This window comes from Tursiops truncatus, chromosome 9 (assembly GCF_011762595.2).
Source record: "Tursiops truncatus isolate mTurTru1 chromosome 9, mTurTru1.mat.Y, whole genome shotgun sequence".
Classification (NCBI taxonomy): domain Eukaryota; kingdom Metazoa; phylum Chordata; class Mammalia; order Artiodactyla; family Delphinidae; genus Tursiops; species Tursiops truncatus.
This window is the reverse complement of record NC_047042.1, coordinates 64,079,834-64,097,626: the sequence shown is the minus strand read 5'-3', so window position 1 is coordinate 64,097,626 and position 17,793 is coordinate 64,079,834. Positions and strand designations below refer to the sequence as shown.

Sequence of the window (17,793 nt, the reverse complement as noted above, 5' to 3'; positions counted from 1 at the left end):
AATGAGAATTCTATATCTGGCAAAATTGTGCTGAAAAGTTGAGGTAGAAATTAAGATATTTCCAGATAAACAAAAACTGAGGGAATTCATTATCACTACACATCCTCCACATTTCAGTTGAAATGAACGAACCCTGGACAATAACTCAAAGCCACATAAAGATCCCCAGTAAAGGTAAATACATGGACAAATATAAAAACTGGTATTATTGTAATTTTGGTTTCTAACTCCACTTTACATTTTCTGTAAGACTTGAAAGACGAATGAATAAGAAATAATTAGAAGTCTGTGTTATTGAGTACACAATGTTCAAAGATACAATTTGAGACATCAATAATAAAAAAAAAGTATGTGGGGGCTGTATATGAGTAGTTTGTATATATAATTAAAATTAAATTGGTATAAATTCAAGTTAGGCTATTATAATTTAAGATTTTATATATAATCTCTATGATAACTACAAAGAAAGCATCTACAGAATATACAAATAAGGAAATGAGAAAGGGAATCAAAACGTGATGCTACAAAACATCAACTAAACACAAAAGAAGGCAGTAAAGGAGAAAATGATATATTCAAAAGCTGTAAGACATACAGAAAACAACAAAATGACAAAACTAAGTTCTCTGTTACCAGTAATTACTTTACATGTACATGGATTAAATGTCTTAATCAAAGGCACAGATGGCCAGAATGGCTAAAAAAAACCCCGATCCAACTGTATACTATCTGTAAGATCTAAAGACTTTAGATCTAAGGACACACACAAGTTGAAAGTAAAAGGATAAAAAAGATATTCCATGTAAGCAGTAATCAGAAGAGGTGAGATGGCTATACTTGTATCAGACAAAAGAGACTTAAGTAAAAAATTGATACAAGATGCAAATTAGGATTTATTATTAAAAAAGGTCAATTCATGAAGTGGATATTATTACAGAATTATAAACATATATACACCAAACATCAGAGCCCCAAAATATATAAAGGAAACACTGACAAAATTTTGAAGGGGAAAATAGACAGTTTTACAATAATAATTGGAGAATTCAATACTCCACTTTAAATAATGGATAGAAGAAACAGACGGAAGATAAATTAGAAAACAGAGGACTTGAACAACACTATAAACCAACTGGACCTAATAAACATAGACAAAATACTCCATTCAACAACACCAAAATACACATTTTTCTCATGTGCACAGGGAGTATTTTTCAAGACTGACCATAAAACCAAGTACGACTTGATAAACTTTTTCTTTTTTTTTTTTTTTGCAGTACGCGGGCCTCTCACTGTTGTGGCCTCTCCCGTTGCGGAGCACAGGCTCCGGATGCGCAGGCTCAGCGGCCATGGCTCACAGGCCTAGCCGCTCTGCAGCATGTGGGATCTTCCCGGACTGGGGCACGAACCCGTGTCCCCTGCATCGGCAGGCGAACTCTCAACCACTGCGCCACCAGGGAAACCCATAAACTTTAAAAGATTTCAATCATCTTTTCCTATCACAACGAAATGAGACTGGAGATCAATAACAGAAAGAAAATGAAAAAATTAACACATATAAGGAAATTAAACAATACACTCAAACAGCTAACAGGTCAAATAAGAAATCCCAAGGTAAATTAGAAAATACCATGAAAAAAAAAAGAAAATGAAAACACAACATACCAAAACTTATGAGATACGGAAAAGTCGTTTCTAATAGAAAAATTTGTAACTGTAAACACATACATAAAAATGAGGATCTGAAATCAACAATCTAACTTTACAACATAAGGAACTAAAAAATAAAGAACTAAACCCAAAACCAGCAAAAGAAAGGAAATATTAAAGTTAGGAGATAAATAAAATGGAAAACAGAAAACAACAGAGAAAAATCAACCAAACCAAAAGTTAGCTTTTGGAATAGATCAACAAAATTAACAACTCTTTTAGCTAGACTGATTGAGAATAAAAGAAAGAGAAGATTCAAATTACTAAAATCAGAAAGTGTGGATATTACTCCCAATTTTACAGAAATAAAAAAAATTATAAGAGAGTACTATTAATAACTGTATGTCAATAAACTGGATAACATAAATGAAAAGGACAAATTCCATAAGACAAAAACTTAGAAACAATGAGGAATTAAGAGAACATATACAGTGAAAGGCAAACAGGCCTCTCAGATACTGATAAAGTGATTAAAAAATGGAAATGATCTAAATAATTAATATGGCTGATTTTCAAAAAAATACAACAATTCCTACCCAGAGAAAAAACATATTTTTCAAATACCTATGGAGCACTTACATAATCAGATCATGTTTTGGCTATAAAGAAAATCAATCAGTACTGAAAAACACAGAAATCTACAGATCATATTCTCTGACTACAAGCAGTGAAATTATAAATTAACAACAAAATAACACAACCCATTTGCCCACTTAGACATAAACCAGTATCTCCCCTCAACTCTTATCTGAAAAACTACTCAAATACAAACAAAATGAGTAATATAAACAAAAATCTAAGATATATGACTAAACTGGTGTTCAGAGAAAAACCTGTGCCTAATTAAGCCTAAAGAAAATAGATCAACCTTCAGAGTGGCTCTTGGAACTGTAAACCAGTATCGCTTTTCTTTTTTTTTTTTGAGGCAAGGAGTAATGACTTTATTCGAAAAGCCGGCAGACCAAGAAGATGGTGGGCAAGGGTCCCCAAAAATCCACATTAGTTTGGTCTGAATGCCAGCTCCTTTTATAGAACAGAGAGGGGAAGGAGGTGAGGAAGTAAAGTAAAAAGGCCATAAGCCTTGCATATATCTCCTAGAATGGCCAGCCTCCAGGAGCAGATGTGTTAATTTCTTCTTTTCTGCAGCAATTCATAGGTAGAAGGGTCAGGATGTTTCCCTGAACAAAGGCACTTTGGTTTAACAAGCGGGTCAGGGTCCCGAGGCAGGTCATTATGTATGATTATAATAACAAAAGCAACAAAAAGCAAAGGTTAAACTCAAAGAAACAGATCCAACAAGGAATCCGATTTAGCTCTTCCCTGGTATGGAAACTCAAGGAAAGGGTCACTGGAAGCTCCAATTTTACAGCTGGTGGGTCAGAAAGACCTGGACTTGTGACTGGTGTCTGAAGTGGCAACTGGGGAAAGGGGGCAGTCTTATAGGATTGAGCCTTTAACTTGTAGAATCTGATGCTATCTCCAGGTAGATAGTTTCAGAATTGAATTGATTGTAGGAAACTCAGATGGTGTCCGAGAATTGCTTGGTGGTGTGTGGACTCCTGCCCCCATGTTACTGAACTCAGGTTTGGCTGCTCGCTGCTCAAAAGCTAATACTTTTGAGAGACAAGTGCTGGTAGGAATGGAAAGGTTGCTTTATGCAAGAGACTGGCAACTTGTGTCCAAAAACCAACTCCAAAGATTCTGCTCAACCATGAAAGTTTTTAAAGGGAGACTCATTAGCGGAGGGGGTCAGGGTCATTATTATCTTCCACTGTGTGCAGACTTTCTTCTGATTCGTTGGTGGTGAGGTAACAGGGTGGCATTCCAGGAATCTTGTGCTCAGCCTGAAGTTACCATCTTCCACTTGGGTGGGAGCCTTAGTTCCACAGAAGAACTCAAAGGTATTGCTGTGTATATTCCTTGAGGAGGCACCAGGACCTCGCCCCATCGTTGCACTATTGTTTCTTTCTTTTTTTTTTTATTCAAACAGAAAGTCACAAAAATTATAATCATCCTCATCAGTTCACTCAGTCCCATGTAATTAATTTTTTTTTCATCTTGATCTTTTGTTAGCACTTTTCCATTAGAGTTGTGAAAATGCTTATTCATTCAGTTCAGCAGTTAGTCAGTTACCAGAAACATGTACTTGTCAGAGTCTGTTCCATGAATTCCTTGAAGATGAAACCCTTTTACAGGAACATTTTTGCAAAAGCATCAGAGTACACCCAGAACAGTCTGTAAATGACAGAAGACTTAAAAATGACCATGGTTAAAGATTTGATGAAGTTCATAATAAGGCAATTGACAAGGAAATTTAGTTATTTCTGAGATATACATTTTAGAGCAATAACTAGAATTATGACTTGTAACATTATACCAGAACATATAAGATTTTTAGAAATTTCATGTAATGTCTGAAACATTTATGTTAACATATTTCCATACAAATAACCCAAAAAAAGTTTAGTAATTAGTTGTGGGTTTTTTTGTCTGTTTTTCTATACTGCAGGTTCTTATTAGTCATCAATTTTATACACATCAGTGTATACATGTCAATCCCAATCGCCCAATTCAGCACACCACTATCCCCACCCCACTGCAGTTTTCCCTCCTTGGTGTCCATACGTTTGTTCTCTACATCTGTGTCTCTCTTTCTGCCCTGCAAACCGATTCATCTGTACCATTTTTCTAGGTTCCACATATATGTGTTAATATACAATATTTGTTTTTCTCTTTCTGACTTACTTCACTCTGTATGACAGTCTCTAGATCCACGTCTCAACAAATGACTCAAGTTTTATGGCTTTTTATGGCTGAGTAATATTCCATTGTATATATGTACCACAACTTCTTTATCCATTCATTTGTCGATGGGCATTTAGGTTGCTTCCATGACCTGGCTATTGTAAACAGTGCTGCAATGAACATTGGGGTGCATGTGTCTTTTTGAATTATGGTTTTCTCTGGGTATAAGCCCAATAGTGGGATTGCTGGGTCATATGGTAATTCTATTTTTAGTTTTTTAAGGAACCTCCATACTGTTCTCCATAGTGGCTGTATCAATTTACATTCCCACCAACAGTGCAAGAGGGTTCCCTTTTCTCCACACCCTCTCCAGCATTTGTTGTTTGTAGATTTTCTGATGATGTCCATTCTAACTGGTGTGAGGTAATACCTCATTGTAGTTTTGATTTGCATTTCTCTGATAATTAGTGATGTTGAGCAGCTTTTCATGTGCTTCTTGGCCATCTGTATGTCTTCTTTGGAGAAATGTCTATTTAGGTCTTCTGCCCATTTTTGGATTGGGTTGTTTCTTTAATATTGAGCTGCATGAATTGTTTATATATTTTGGAGATGAATCCTTTGTCCGTTGATTTGTTTGCAAATATTTTCTCCCATTCTGAGGGTTGTCTTTTCATCTTGTTTATGGTTTCCTTTGCTGTGCAAAAGCTTTGAAGTTTCATTAGGTCCCATTTATTTATTTTTGTTTTTATTTCCATTACTCTAGGAGGTGGATCAAAAAAGATCTTGCTGTGATTTATGTCAAAGAGTGTTCTTCCTATGTTTTCCTGTAAGAGTTTTATAGTGCCCAGTCTTACATTTAGGTCTCGAATCCATTTTGAGTTTATTTTTGTGTATGGTGTTAGGGAGTGTTCTAATTTCATTCTTTTACATGTAGCTGTCCAGTTTTTCCAGCTCCACTTATTGAAGAGACTGTCTTTGCCCCATTGTATATCTTTGCCTCCTCTGTCATAGATCAGTTGACCATAGGTACGTGGGTTTATCTCTGGGGTTTCTATCTTGTTCTATTGATCTATGTTTCTGTTTTTGTGCTATGCTATCGCTTTTCTGAGGAACAATTAGGCAGTCTATCACAACTTAAATGCACATGCCTTTTGACCCAGCAATTTTACTTTTAGAAATGTACATTATACAAGCTTTTATACGTGTGCCTAAAAATTCAAGGAAATTAAGCATTGTTTAATTGTCCATCAACAGTAGACTGTATAAATCATGATAATCACACAGTATTGAATACCCCATACTCTGAAGAATGAGTTACTTTATGTACAGACATGAATAAAAGTATAATATATTAAATGATAGGGAAAAAAACATTCACAGAGTAGTATTTACAGCACAGTACCATTTATATACAAAAGAAATCTACATGGGAATGACTAGTGTATATAAAATTATAGAAAAATGCCAGAAAACTTTTAACAACTTAATAATGCTTGTCACTAGAGAAGGGACTGGAACTGAAGGAGGGAGAAAAAGGGACTTCACCTTACTAAATGTCTTTAGAATTTACATCTTTTAGAAAATAAAAATGTTTATATTTATAAACTTTTCTTTTTGGGGGGGAATAAACATGTGAGACATTTGAGAACAGAGCAGAAGGGTAAGGTTGACAACATAATGATTCTAACAGGTACTAGCCTCAAAATAAATAAAAAGAAATGTTGAGGCTTCCCTGGTGGCGCAGTAGTTGAGAATCTGCCTGCCAATGCAGGGGACACGTGTTCGAGCCCTGGTCTGGTAAGATCCCACATACCACAGAGCAACTAGGCCCGTGAGCCACAACTACTGAGCCTGCGCATCTGGAGCCTGTGCTTCACAACAAGAGAGGCCGTGATAGTGAGAGGCCCACGCACCGTGATGAAGAGTGGCCCCCGCTTGCCGCAACTAGAGAAAGCCCTCACACAGAAATGAAGACCCAGCACAGCCAAAAATAAATGAATAAATTAATTAATTTAAAAAAAAAAAAGAAATGTTGACTGCAGGGAAGTTATGCCTGAGTTTGGACATTAAATTATTAATTCCTACCTATCTTTAGTAGAGTGATATTTACTTCCAAACCAAAATGTCAGATACCCTATAATCATAATACAAAATATAGTAGCTTTGTCCTAATACTCTCAAGGTGACATAACTACAATAGATTCTTGCTCATTGGCTTTAGTAAAGGGAAAGCAATAGCGTTGCTAATGCAAAATAACTGAGAGTTAAATTAATCCCATCAACTCCAACTCTACTTAAAGAATCTGTGGAAACAACCTCAATCAAGTTATTTATCATTATTATTTAAGAATAAAAAAATTCAGAATCACACATCCTAGCTTAAGAAAACAAAATTATTCAATAAATATAAACAGAATACCTATCTGTAACATTTTCTATTTCTTTATAATTAACATAGTATTTTAAGATCTGTTAAATGATCCAAATTAATGACACATTTATTTTACTTTGAAATGCACTATAAATGTTCTGCAACAAAGTCATTATCATTCCCTTATTTTACAGACTTTAAAAAGGAAATAACTGGAATTAAATTTTTTTCTGTCCTCATTAAAACAAAATATTGTTAACACAATTTAAGATGTTAAATACTTTATGAAAATTATAAAATAAGAGTAATTAACTAGAGTCTAATATTATACCTGTAGTTTAACATTATCAGCAGGTTAAAATAACCCATTTCCTCTTTATCTTTGAAGTCTAGCCCATGAAACCCATGCCATCATCATTCAAGAGTATTACACTTCAAGCCTAAGAATGAAACAGTCATGAAATGTTTGTTCATAAGGTTTTGAAAAAAGTTAGATCACTATTTATAATAAAGTCACGTTCCTTTAGGTCTTTGGGATTATAAGGGCTCTGAGAAGTCCTACAATTAAAGAAACTGCTTATCTTTTTTTTTTTTTTTTTTGCTTATCTTTGTTTTACCCAGCACCTCCTCAATTCTACAGCCTTCGATCATTTCCACCAACCCCTTGAAATATTTATTAATATCTGACACATGAAACACACTGAGACATCATACCATATAATTCTTTGGTAAATTATTTTTCCTTGACCATATATAGTTATAGCAACTGATATAAATAATACTGTATTACTGTATTAGTTAAGTAGAAAATTCATAGGCAGCTTAAATCTTGAGGATTTTTCCTTTGTATATTGCACATAAACACTTAACCACAGACGCTCCTCTGCAGTTCTATCATTAGCAGCTTGGGAAAACCCATTTCATTACACAAACTGTGTAATGAACACATACAATGTGTTCTACATCATCCTGCTAAATTATGTAGAGTTTCAGAACATTAGAACTGGAATAGTCCTTAGAGATACCAGAACAGCAGTGTTCTAACTCCTAGTCCTCAATTCTGCTCTTCATGTAAATCTGCTTCTAAACGAATTCTCTTGATAGTCTCTACTGGACTCTCCCACTGGGTAGTGGCTTTCCAACTTACTTTACCACAGTTTACAGTTAAAAGCAAACAAACAAAAAAACCCCAAACACACATTTTTCATCAAAACTCAGTATACACAAATATATAGGTATACTTATCTGTATTGTATAAATGTATGTGTACAAATTTACAACTTTCATGAAACAACAGTCTTGCTAAGCAAAATGCAGTCTATTTTCTAATCATTTCTATTTTTCATTCTTTTAAATGATTCACCAAATTGATTTAATGATCCAGCTTGGAAAAAAAAAACCTGCCAAGGAGCAAAAAGGTTTAATTCAGATGAATAATCTCATCCCAACATCCTATAGCTTTTCCATTCCAACAGCTATCCTCTGATGGACTATTACAATTGATAAAAAGCAAAGACATAAATTCATTTTATTATTTATTGAACAGCTGCTAAATGCTAGAACTGGGGACATTTTGCCATCAAAAGGTATAATTTTGTTGAGAAACAAGCTATAGTTACAATTAAACAAAAAATACAGTAGGAATACATAAAGAACACCTAAGTACAGTTTGAAGGAAATCAAGGATGGCTTCACAGAGCAAGCAAGCAAGCAGCATTTTACTGAGACATCCGTAGAAACTAATCAAGCAAACCAATGAGCACTTAAGTAATGCTAAAATGTGGAACAGTTCTTTTAAAAAGATAAAATCTTCAACCTCTCGTTTAGAATTTGAATGAAGAGGAAAGAAAATACAGAAGGATAAATAAGCTTAGAAGAAATAAAATAATTAGTATTAGAGAAGTAAAAGGCATCTAGTAAGAGCTAATAGGTAACTGAATATAGATTTAACTGGATAAAAAACTATTAAAATAAATAAAGGCGTCTACACAGACTGTTTCACAGGAATCAAGGTTTTTCACTTCTCTTAGAAAAATGAAACTAGGGCCTCCCTGGTGGCTCAGTGGTTAGGAATCCGCCTGCCAATGTAGGGGACATGGGTTCGAGCCCTGGTCCGGGAAGATCCCACATGCCGCCGAGCAACTGAGCCTGGGCGCCACAACTACTGAGCCTGCGCTCTATAGCCTGCAAGCCACAACTACTGAGCCCGCGTGCTGCAACTACTGAAGCCCGGGCACCTAGAGCCCGTGCTCCACAACAAGAGAAGCCCCCGCAATGAGAAGCCCACACACTGCAACGAAGAGTAGCCCCTGCTCGCCACAACTAGAGAAAGCCCACACGCAGCAAGAAAGAACCAACACAGCCAAAAATAAATAAATAATTTTAAAAAAATTTTTAATTAAAAATTAAAAAAATAGTAATCAGAGATGTCACATAAATAACTTCAGCAAAATACTTAAACATCACGTCTTTATTGAAATGTACATAATAGCAAGTACAAAAATCAATTTTGTTAACAAGAATGCAAGCTACCCAGCTAAACCTTATTTATAATGAGAAAAGAACAAGCTTTTTCCCCCTAAATTCTCTCTGCTTTGGCTAAATTACTTCTTTGAAATAAAATTCATATAACATAAATTTCACCATTTTAAATTGTACAATTCAGTGGTTTTTCTATATTTACAATGTTGTGCAATCATCACTGGTTAAATTACTTTTATTACTAAAAGTAAAATAAAAATACAGAGCTCAGGGAAGAAAATTTTAAAATATTACTCAAAGTATTTCAAGTATCCAACATATCTTAACTGCAGGCTTAAACATAATTCCATTAAATGCCCAACAGCTTAGATACAAAATGGCCAATATTACTTTCAATTTCTTCAACTAACTCTGGATGTTATTATCAATACATCACTTCAAACACCAACAAAAAGGTGGGAGAAAATTATCTATGACTGTCATTGTATATCCTATCACTGACTAAATACCTCCTAAACTTTTACTAATAAGTCATACACAAAAACACATTATGATAGGGCTTCCCTGGTGGCGCAGTGGTTGAGAGTCCGCCTGCCAATGCAGGGGACACGGGTTCGTGTCTCGGTCTGGGAAGATCCCACATGCCGCGTAGCGGCTGGGCCCATGAGCCATGGCCACTGAGCCTGCGTGTCCGGAGCCTGTGCTCCGCAATGGGAGAGGCCACAAGAGTGAGAGGCCAGCGTACCGTAAAAAAAAAAAAAAAAAAACACATTATGATAAACTTTGAATCCCAAAAATGGCTAAACCACCATATTCTAAGCTCCCTTCCACCTAAAAAAAACAGAAATGCCAGTGCCACTAAAAACATTTGATATATGTCGAATACATTATGACAATAAAGAAAACCTCTGCTACAAAAATTTAGCAAAGTTTAATATTATAAAAATGATTGAACTGTGAATTTTATCTTCAAAGAACCCAAAATAATAGACTTAATGCCACTTGATTTTCAAAATATTTTCTGGTCAGATAAAGCAATCTACAATCTTTCTGAGTTCTACCTCTTTGAAAGATTCTAGTAAAATCAAGATTTTAGAATTAACATTTTATTCTCAGAGCAAAAATTAAGACGCACACAAACGATTTTCAAATTCCAAGCCCAAATAGGTTTGACACTTGCTGAATTAGAGACCTAACTGTCTTCATTATTTGATATGTCTGACACTGGGTTTTAAAGTAAATTTTCAAATAAAGAGTCAAAATCAAGAATTCCAATCTTTTTATCCTGGAGGCAATGAAGGTCTTCAAAATTTAGGCTAGCCTACCCTTCCAGCCTTATTTCCAACTATTATAAAGTTACCATTTCGGGGTCAGATCCTAAAATCAACATGCAGTGCAAATTAACATTGAACTGCCCCCAAATATATCATCCATAATGCACAATTACATATAAACTGACAACTTGTTTTTCTTCCTGCACTAAAGCAGATACCTGTTTCTTTGAGCACATAAGAAGTAACTAGTTTATATTAAGGCACCTAGACTAACTCAGCAAGGTGAGATGCTCATGCTATAAAAGTATGTGGAAGCTGAAAATGACTGGGGGAACAGTGAATTCACCTCTTCCACCATGCCTACCCTAGCACAGGCACTCATTCCGGTAGAATGGCAGAAAAAATTGCTTGCACTATTTTACTCTAAAATTCTCATTCATTTCCTCTTTCTCTCTGTCTCTCTGTCTCTTTTAATTTTTTTAGGGAAAACAATATCTAGTTGGAATCATACAAGTTCAAGGCATACTGGACGCACTCAACTGAACTCTGCACTATATCCAGTATTCCCAAATGAGCCTCTGCATAGTGCCTAAGAACACACCAGACTGAGAAACAGACCGGGTTTGGTTCTGGCATCTGCTAGCAGTGTGACCATGGGCAAGTAACCTAACATCTCCATGCTTCAGTTTCTTCATCTCTAAAAAGGAGATAACAATAATATAATACTTACATCATAGGGTTATTGTTAAGGACTGTATGAGTTACATAATAAAGTATCAGTATTTTATGTACTTGAAATATTCCCTGGCACATAATAAGTTATGCAGGGTTTGGTTATCGTTTTCCCAACTGGACTGCCCGCTCAATGTCTATCCCAATTCTATTCTTCAAAAATCTGCCCTAATACCTCCTTCTCAAGTAAGGCAATAATAATTCCAACCAGGGAACCAGGGAAAAGCTCTCCTATACCTTTACACATCTGTGGCTCTTAATTTTTGTATGACTCTACTAACTTATATTTACTTACTAAAAATGTTACTTATCTTTTTATGTATACTTTACATTGTCATAAAAATTATTAGCTCCTTTAGGGAAGAAAATATGGGAAAACAAATTATGCCTCTTTTATACAAAAAAGTCACTCAAGTAAATATTGCTTATGGAGCAAGATTACTGGATAAAGGTTTCCCAACAAAGGACAAAGAGATAAAATCAACTGTTAAATACAGATTCTCAGTTTGTATCAATGTATAAGTCTCAAACCAAGAATTGTTATAAGAACCAAAGCTGCTCTGAGCATAAATCTCAAAAATGAGGACTTAGCTCATAAGGAATAGCTTGCAGTCTCTAAGTCAAGAATATTAAAGTATGGAAAGTCTTAGCTTTCTGTGATTTACAAACAACATTGTTAGATTTGGCCTAAAGTCTGAAAAACAATGTATTAAAAATATTTACTTAAAAGATGACTTTTTAAAGAATATTTATCTATTTACTTATATTTATTTTGGCTGCGCCGGGTCCTAGTTGTGGCATGCAGGATCTTTTTAGTTGCAGCATGCGGACTTCTTAGTTGCGGCATGCGAAGTCTTAGTTGCGACATGCATGGGGGATCTAGTTCCCCGACGAGGGATTGAACCTGGACCCCCTGCATTGGGAGCGTGGAGTCTTACCCACTGGACCACCAGGGAAGTTCCAAAAGGTGACTTTTATGTGTTATACACTGCAACTATGTAGATGAAAAGATTTAGACCCTGCACTCAACAAGTCTATACAAAGATAGCTAATTAAACAGTAATGTTCAAGGTATATTGGGGATAACAATAACAATATTAACATCCATTCTCCTTTATCCACAGTTGAAGTCTTATCAAAGAAGAGAAAAACAAAAGCTGTAGTTGACAAAAGGACTGACCGGAAAAACAAGTTATATTCAGAGATTGTGTATTTACTCTAAAAATCAAGATCAGCTGGTTATTAACTATTTCATCTGGACAAATGTCACAGAAATTTCAAACCAAATATCTGGCCTGGACCGCCAGATATTACTCTACTAAGTATATATTCAAGAAGTTATTCTTTTGTTGTTGTTTTCTTTTTCTTTTTTTTTTTTCCCGGTACGCGGGCCTCTCACTGTTGTGGCCTCTCTCGTTGTGGAGCAACAGGCTCCGGACGCGCAGGCTCAGCGGCCATGGCTCACGGGCACAGCCGCTCCGCGGCATGTGGGATCTTCCCGGACCGGGGCACGAACCTGTGTCCCCTGCATCGGCAGGCGGACTCTCAACCACTGCGCCACCAGGGAAGCCCCAAGAAGTTATTCTTTAAATTTTAATATTAAAATTTTTTTGGAAATTGCTATGGTTCTCCTAATGCACCTAGGAAGTTTTCTACAAATTAAAAAAATGATCTTATATTTGTCTACGGTGTGTCATTTAAGATCACTAACATTACATAGTAAAGGTAAGATGTAGTATTTCTTCACATACAATGATTATGTTACCAATCTATGGAAGAAAAGGTATATCCTGCATATTTTATCCACCTATTTAGACCCACACCTCTGGTCTACACCAGCAGTTTGCAAGCTAGGTATACTATGCTTCTTACTCAACCAGAGACAGACAAGTTAACCAACTCTACCAAGTATCAAGTTTGCAGACTTTGTACCACCATGTTTTAACTATGAACTATTACAATGCAGATATTTCCAAACAGCCACAAACCTACCCTCAAGTAAAATACTCTGGTCAGTTGATAAAATATTCTTCCCTTCAATGAAGGGGTATTTCATACCTAACTCAATTAATCTAATTCAACACCAAAATAAAAATACCAGGAGTTGAATGTAATTAGCAAATTTAATGCACAGTACATAAAGGTCCAGCATCAACTCAATTTTCTCTGTCATGGATATAGTCAATCCACTATTCTGCCTTTTACTTTCATAAAACAAATAGAGAAATACAACAAAATTGCATCAAACTGAGGAGCTAGGTTATAAAGTCAGCCTATATGAGGTGAAAATATTATAGTCATTTAAGACTGTCATTTAAGATAACTAATCTTATACATGGTAAAGTGTTTTTATATATATAATGATTATGTTACCAACCTACAGTCAAAATAACCCTTGACAATCTCTTAAAATGGACTACAGGCAGGGAAAGGTGCTCACAGGACAAAACACACTCATAAGAAAAATGAGAGTGAACTAAAGAACAAGGAGAGTCATCATATTTCACTAATTCCAGGGCTTACACTTAATGAATGAATTCCCAGGGTAATCATTTGCATGATTATGATCCTCTACCCCATCCTTCTTTTTCAAATTCAGAGAACATATGTTTAAGTTAAACACTCATGTGATATGGCTTCACTACACTATATGAGCCAGAGAATAAAATTATCCTGGGGCTTCCCTGGTGGCGCAGTGGTTGGGAGTCCGCCTGTCGATGCAGGGGACACGGGTTCTTGCCCCAGTCCGGGAAGATCCCACATGCCACGGAGCGGCTAGGCCCATGAGCCACGGCCGCTGAGCCTGCGCATCCGGAGCCTGTGCTCCGCAACGGGAGAGGCCACAACAGTGAGAGGCCTGCGTACCGTCAAAAAAAAAAAAAAAAAAATCCTGGAGTAATAAGTAACCACCAGATGCTATTTCCTTTTGTAGCATCATCGATTGAAGAGAACTTCTCCAGCATTCTATTCAACCACTACACCCCCCACCCCTCTTCTCAACTTTTACTGAGTTTCCAAAACTGTGCCATCTGCAAGAAAGAGGCAAGAAAATACTGAAATCCCATTACGCCATCAAGCTAAATTTTAAAATGTATTTGCATAACAAAAGAAAATATAACACATGATCCCTGCAGTTATTTGGGCTATTGTTTTCTCAAATCATTCAGAGTTCATTAATAGTTGGAAACATATCAAAACTCAATTTTAGTGAGAAATCATATCTTACCCACAACCATAAGTGTGAATTCAAACCCTCTCTTCACTGATTTTCTGTATACTTGATTTGGGAGATTTGCAAATCCCACATAGCCTTCAAGGTTCTTCTGTTGCTGAGAAAAGCAAAAGCAGTCCGGTTATTCATATATCAATAAATCACTTCTGTCACACATTTCAAATTCCCTTCATTAACCTATTTTTAGAAAACTATATAAACTAATATTATTCATGGTGAATCAAACTGATTTTATAGTGTTACCAATAAAAGTATTAGTTAATTGCAGAAATGGACAAAATGAATTGAGCACAAGTTGACTGACAATAGACAATTACAAAAACCCAAAGGAATAAAATAAAAATTAAAGAAACCTGCCTCAGAGCAAAGATTTCAATTTATAGTAACTTACTAATAATAAGATTCTGACCAATCAACTAAAAAAAACGGAAGGATTTTTCACAAAAAATTCAAATCCCCTTAAAATTATATTAAGGACTCTTTTAATCATTCCCTTTGCTCATACTAATTACCAGAGGCAGGAGTTTCTTGAAATTTATCTTCTTATTCATGAAATAAAATCAAAACGTGGAGTTTAAAATTTTTCATGAACTCTTAAAAGCTCTCATGATCAATGTCAGTCAGTAACATTATCTTTCAAGCTGTTATACTAGGTCCAATTATGTCACTTCAAGATTTTTACATGAGTCTGCTGCCTTTATCATCAGGGACATCAGATTTATCCAGGTTTTAAAGTAAATTTCAATTCAGTTTTCTGTGTGGTTTTTGATTCTTTGATGATCTCAGTAAGTTTCATGAGTAATTCAAAGAAATCTACTTCTAAATTGTCATAGTAAATCAGTCTGATTTTCAACTTACCCATTGGTGAGAAACACTGTCCACAGTTCAGACCATCTGAGTGAGTAAAGTCTTACTGATTAATTTACTTAGGGGTAGGTCTTATTCATTCATTAAAATATAATGGCAAGGGGCTTCCCTGGTGGCGCAGTGGTTGAGAGTCCACCTGCCGATGCAGGGGACACGGATTCGTGCCCTGGTCCGGGAAGATCCCACATGCCACAGAGCGGCTGGGCCCATGAGCCACGGCCGCTAAGCCTGCGCGTCCGGAGCCTGTGCTCCGCAACAGGAGAGGCCACAACAGTGAGAGGCCCGCGTACGGCAAAAAAATATATATATATGTACATATATATAAAATGGCAAAATATTCCTAAGAGGTACACATTTTTCTTAAAGATTTTTGCCACATTTAAATTCTCATCCGAAAAAACTCATATGGGATCAAAGTACTAATTCAATACATTTGGATTTAACAAAGAACAGCAATCTGCATTTCTTACTAGCATCACATATGTAACTAAATATTCCATCCATAATATTTTTATCTTTTTTAAAATTCATATAAACTGATATTTAAGACAAATATTGAGAAGATAAGTAAGCCAATTAAACTGAAAGACTAATTTTAAATATACTAGTTAGGATACTGATCAGAATATTTTAAAGTCAAATATTTGAAAGCCTACTACATGCAGAGCTAAGAATATGCATTAAATTTAAGGCTTCCTTGGTTCATATTTCATCCAACTATAACTGAAATTGAACTTAGACGAGAAAAAAGCCTCTCTATAAATTATGTAGCATACTCACAGCTACTTTGTAAAGAACACATTTCCATCATTCCAGTGTTCCAGATTCCAACAGACAGATCCACAGAGGAACAGTAAACGAGGAATTCCAAGAATCATACACGGCACATTCAGTCGAACAGGAGAGAGAAATCCATTGGAACATAGTAAAAGATAGAGGGAAAAAAATGAAAGTTACTTACATGTAACTCAACAAATTAGAGGTAAATTACAAATAAATTGAAGGCAGACTTTTTTCTACTCACGTCAAGGTAATATTTTTTGTCGGATATAAGGCCCAATGAATTTTAATCCATTTCAGCAGCTCTCCTGATCAAACACAGAATCAGAGGCCTCCTATCTATCTTTTTATAAAGAACAATTACTATGCCCTGTACCTGAAGTCTTACAAGAAATGGTGAAAAAAGTGTAAAGTATGGGGCTTCCCTGGTGGCGCAGTGGTTGGGAGTCCGCCTGCCGATGCAGGGGGCGCGGGTTCGTGCCCCGGTCCGGGAGGGTCCCATGTGCCGCGGAGCGGCTGGGCCCGTAGGCCATGGCCGCTGGGCCTGCGCGTCCGGAGCCCGTGCTCCGCGGCGGGAGGGGCCACAACGGTGAGAGGCCCGCGTATCGCAAAAAAAAAAAAAAAAAAGTGTAAAGTATGATGTTTCAAGAAGATATACAGGGACCAAATTTAAATCCCAAGAAGAAAAAAATGTAAATTTCATACAGTTTTGCTCTGTCAGTCACTGGATTAAGACAGCCCACTTCAGATAAATGCCAATGTTTTAGTTAAAATCTTTATACAGTGCTATATTTCAAGTAATTAAAGTTAAGAACTGGAAGAAATGCAAACTTGTAGATACAGGAAAGGGAAGGAAGCTAAAGATGGCAAGCAGTAACAAATGGAAAGACGAAGTAAATGTGACCTGTAATAACTTAAAGGCAAATAATATAGCAAAGAGAAGAAAACAGACTATCCTTGGACAAAATGTCTTTAAAAAGGGTATGTCTTTATTCTATATTGAAGAAATCTATGAGTTATATCACAACCTAGAACAGATGATGATTCAAATGTCACCTTCAAAGAGAGGACTGCCCTGATCACCCTTATCTAAAATTACAACTCATCTCAGCACTTTGCTGCTTTATGTTTTTCTCTCTAGCACTTACCACCATTTAACATACATTTTACAAATCTTGTTTATTGTGATCTCCACCCACCCTACCTCCAACTAAAATGTAAACTCCATCAAGGTACAGATTAAATGAACTACATAAGTTGTGGCATCAAAAAGAGGAAGCCATCTGGGAGAGCTGAAGAAGTTTCAGAGAAAATATTTTAGGTTACATATTCAAGGAACCCACCATACAAAAAGGTGTAAGAAAAACATCTCCATCTACCTGTGTGTCTTATTTATTGCTTTATCCTCAACTCCTAGAATAGTCTTAGGCACAACTAGGAGACTGAATTAAGAAAAGGGAGAAAAGCATTCTAGGGCTAAGGAATGGGCCCTAAAGTGGGCATGAACTTGGTACTTTCAGGAACAAAAAGAAGGTACATGAACTACAATGAGGTGAAGTAGTGGACCAGGGGATAAGTGATAAAAAATGAGGTCAGGGAGG

The 17,793-nt window shown here is 36.0% G+C and overlaps 1 protein-coding gene across 2 annotated transcripts in view; it reads right to left on the bottom strand.

The window, feature by feature from the left end:
• SEPTIN7 (septin 7) overlaps positions 1–16,211 on the bottom strand; it is a 66,666-nt gene extending 50,455 nt beyond the window's left edge. The window contains exons 1-2 of one of the 2 annotated variants that reach the window (XM_073809825.1): positions 16,193–16,211; positions 14,540–14,642 (exon numbers count right to left, since the gene is read on the bottom strand). In XM_073809825.1, coding sequence (XP_073665926.1) covers positions 14,540–14,549 — 10 coding nt within the window. In that variant the 5' untranslated portion in view covers positions 14,550–14,642; positions 16,193–16,211. Of the gene's footprint in view, positions 1–14,539; positions 14,643–15,403; positions 15,555–16,192 lie in introns of those variants that run through there. The other variant, XM_019925616.3, reaches the window with a different exon arrangement.
• Between the last annotated feature and the right edge of the window lie 1,582 nt (positions 16,212–17,793).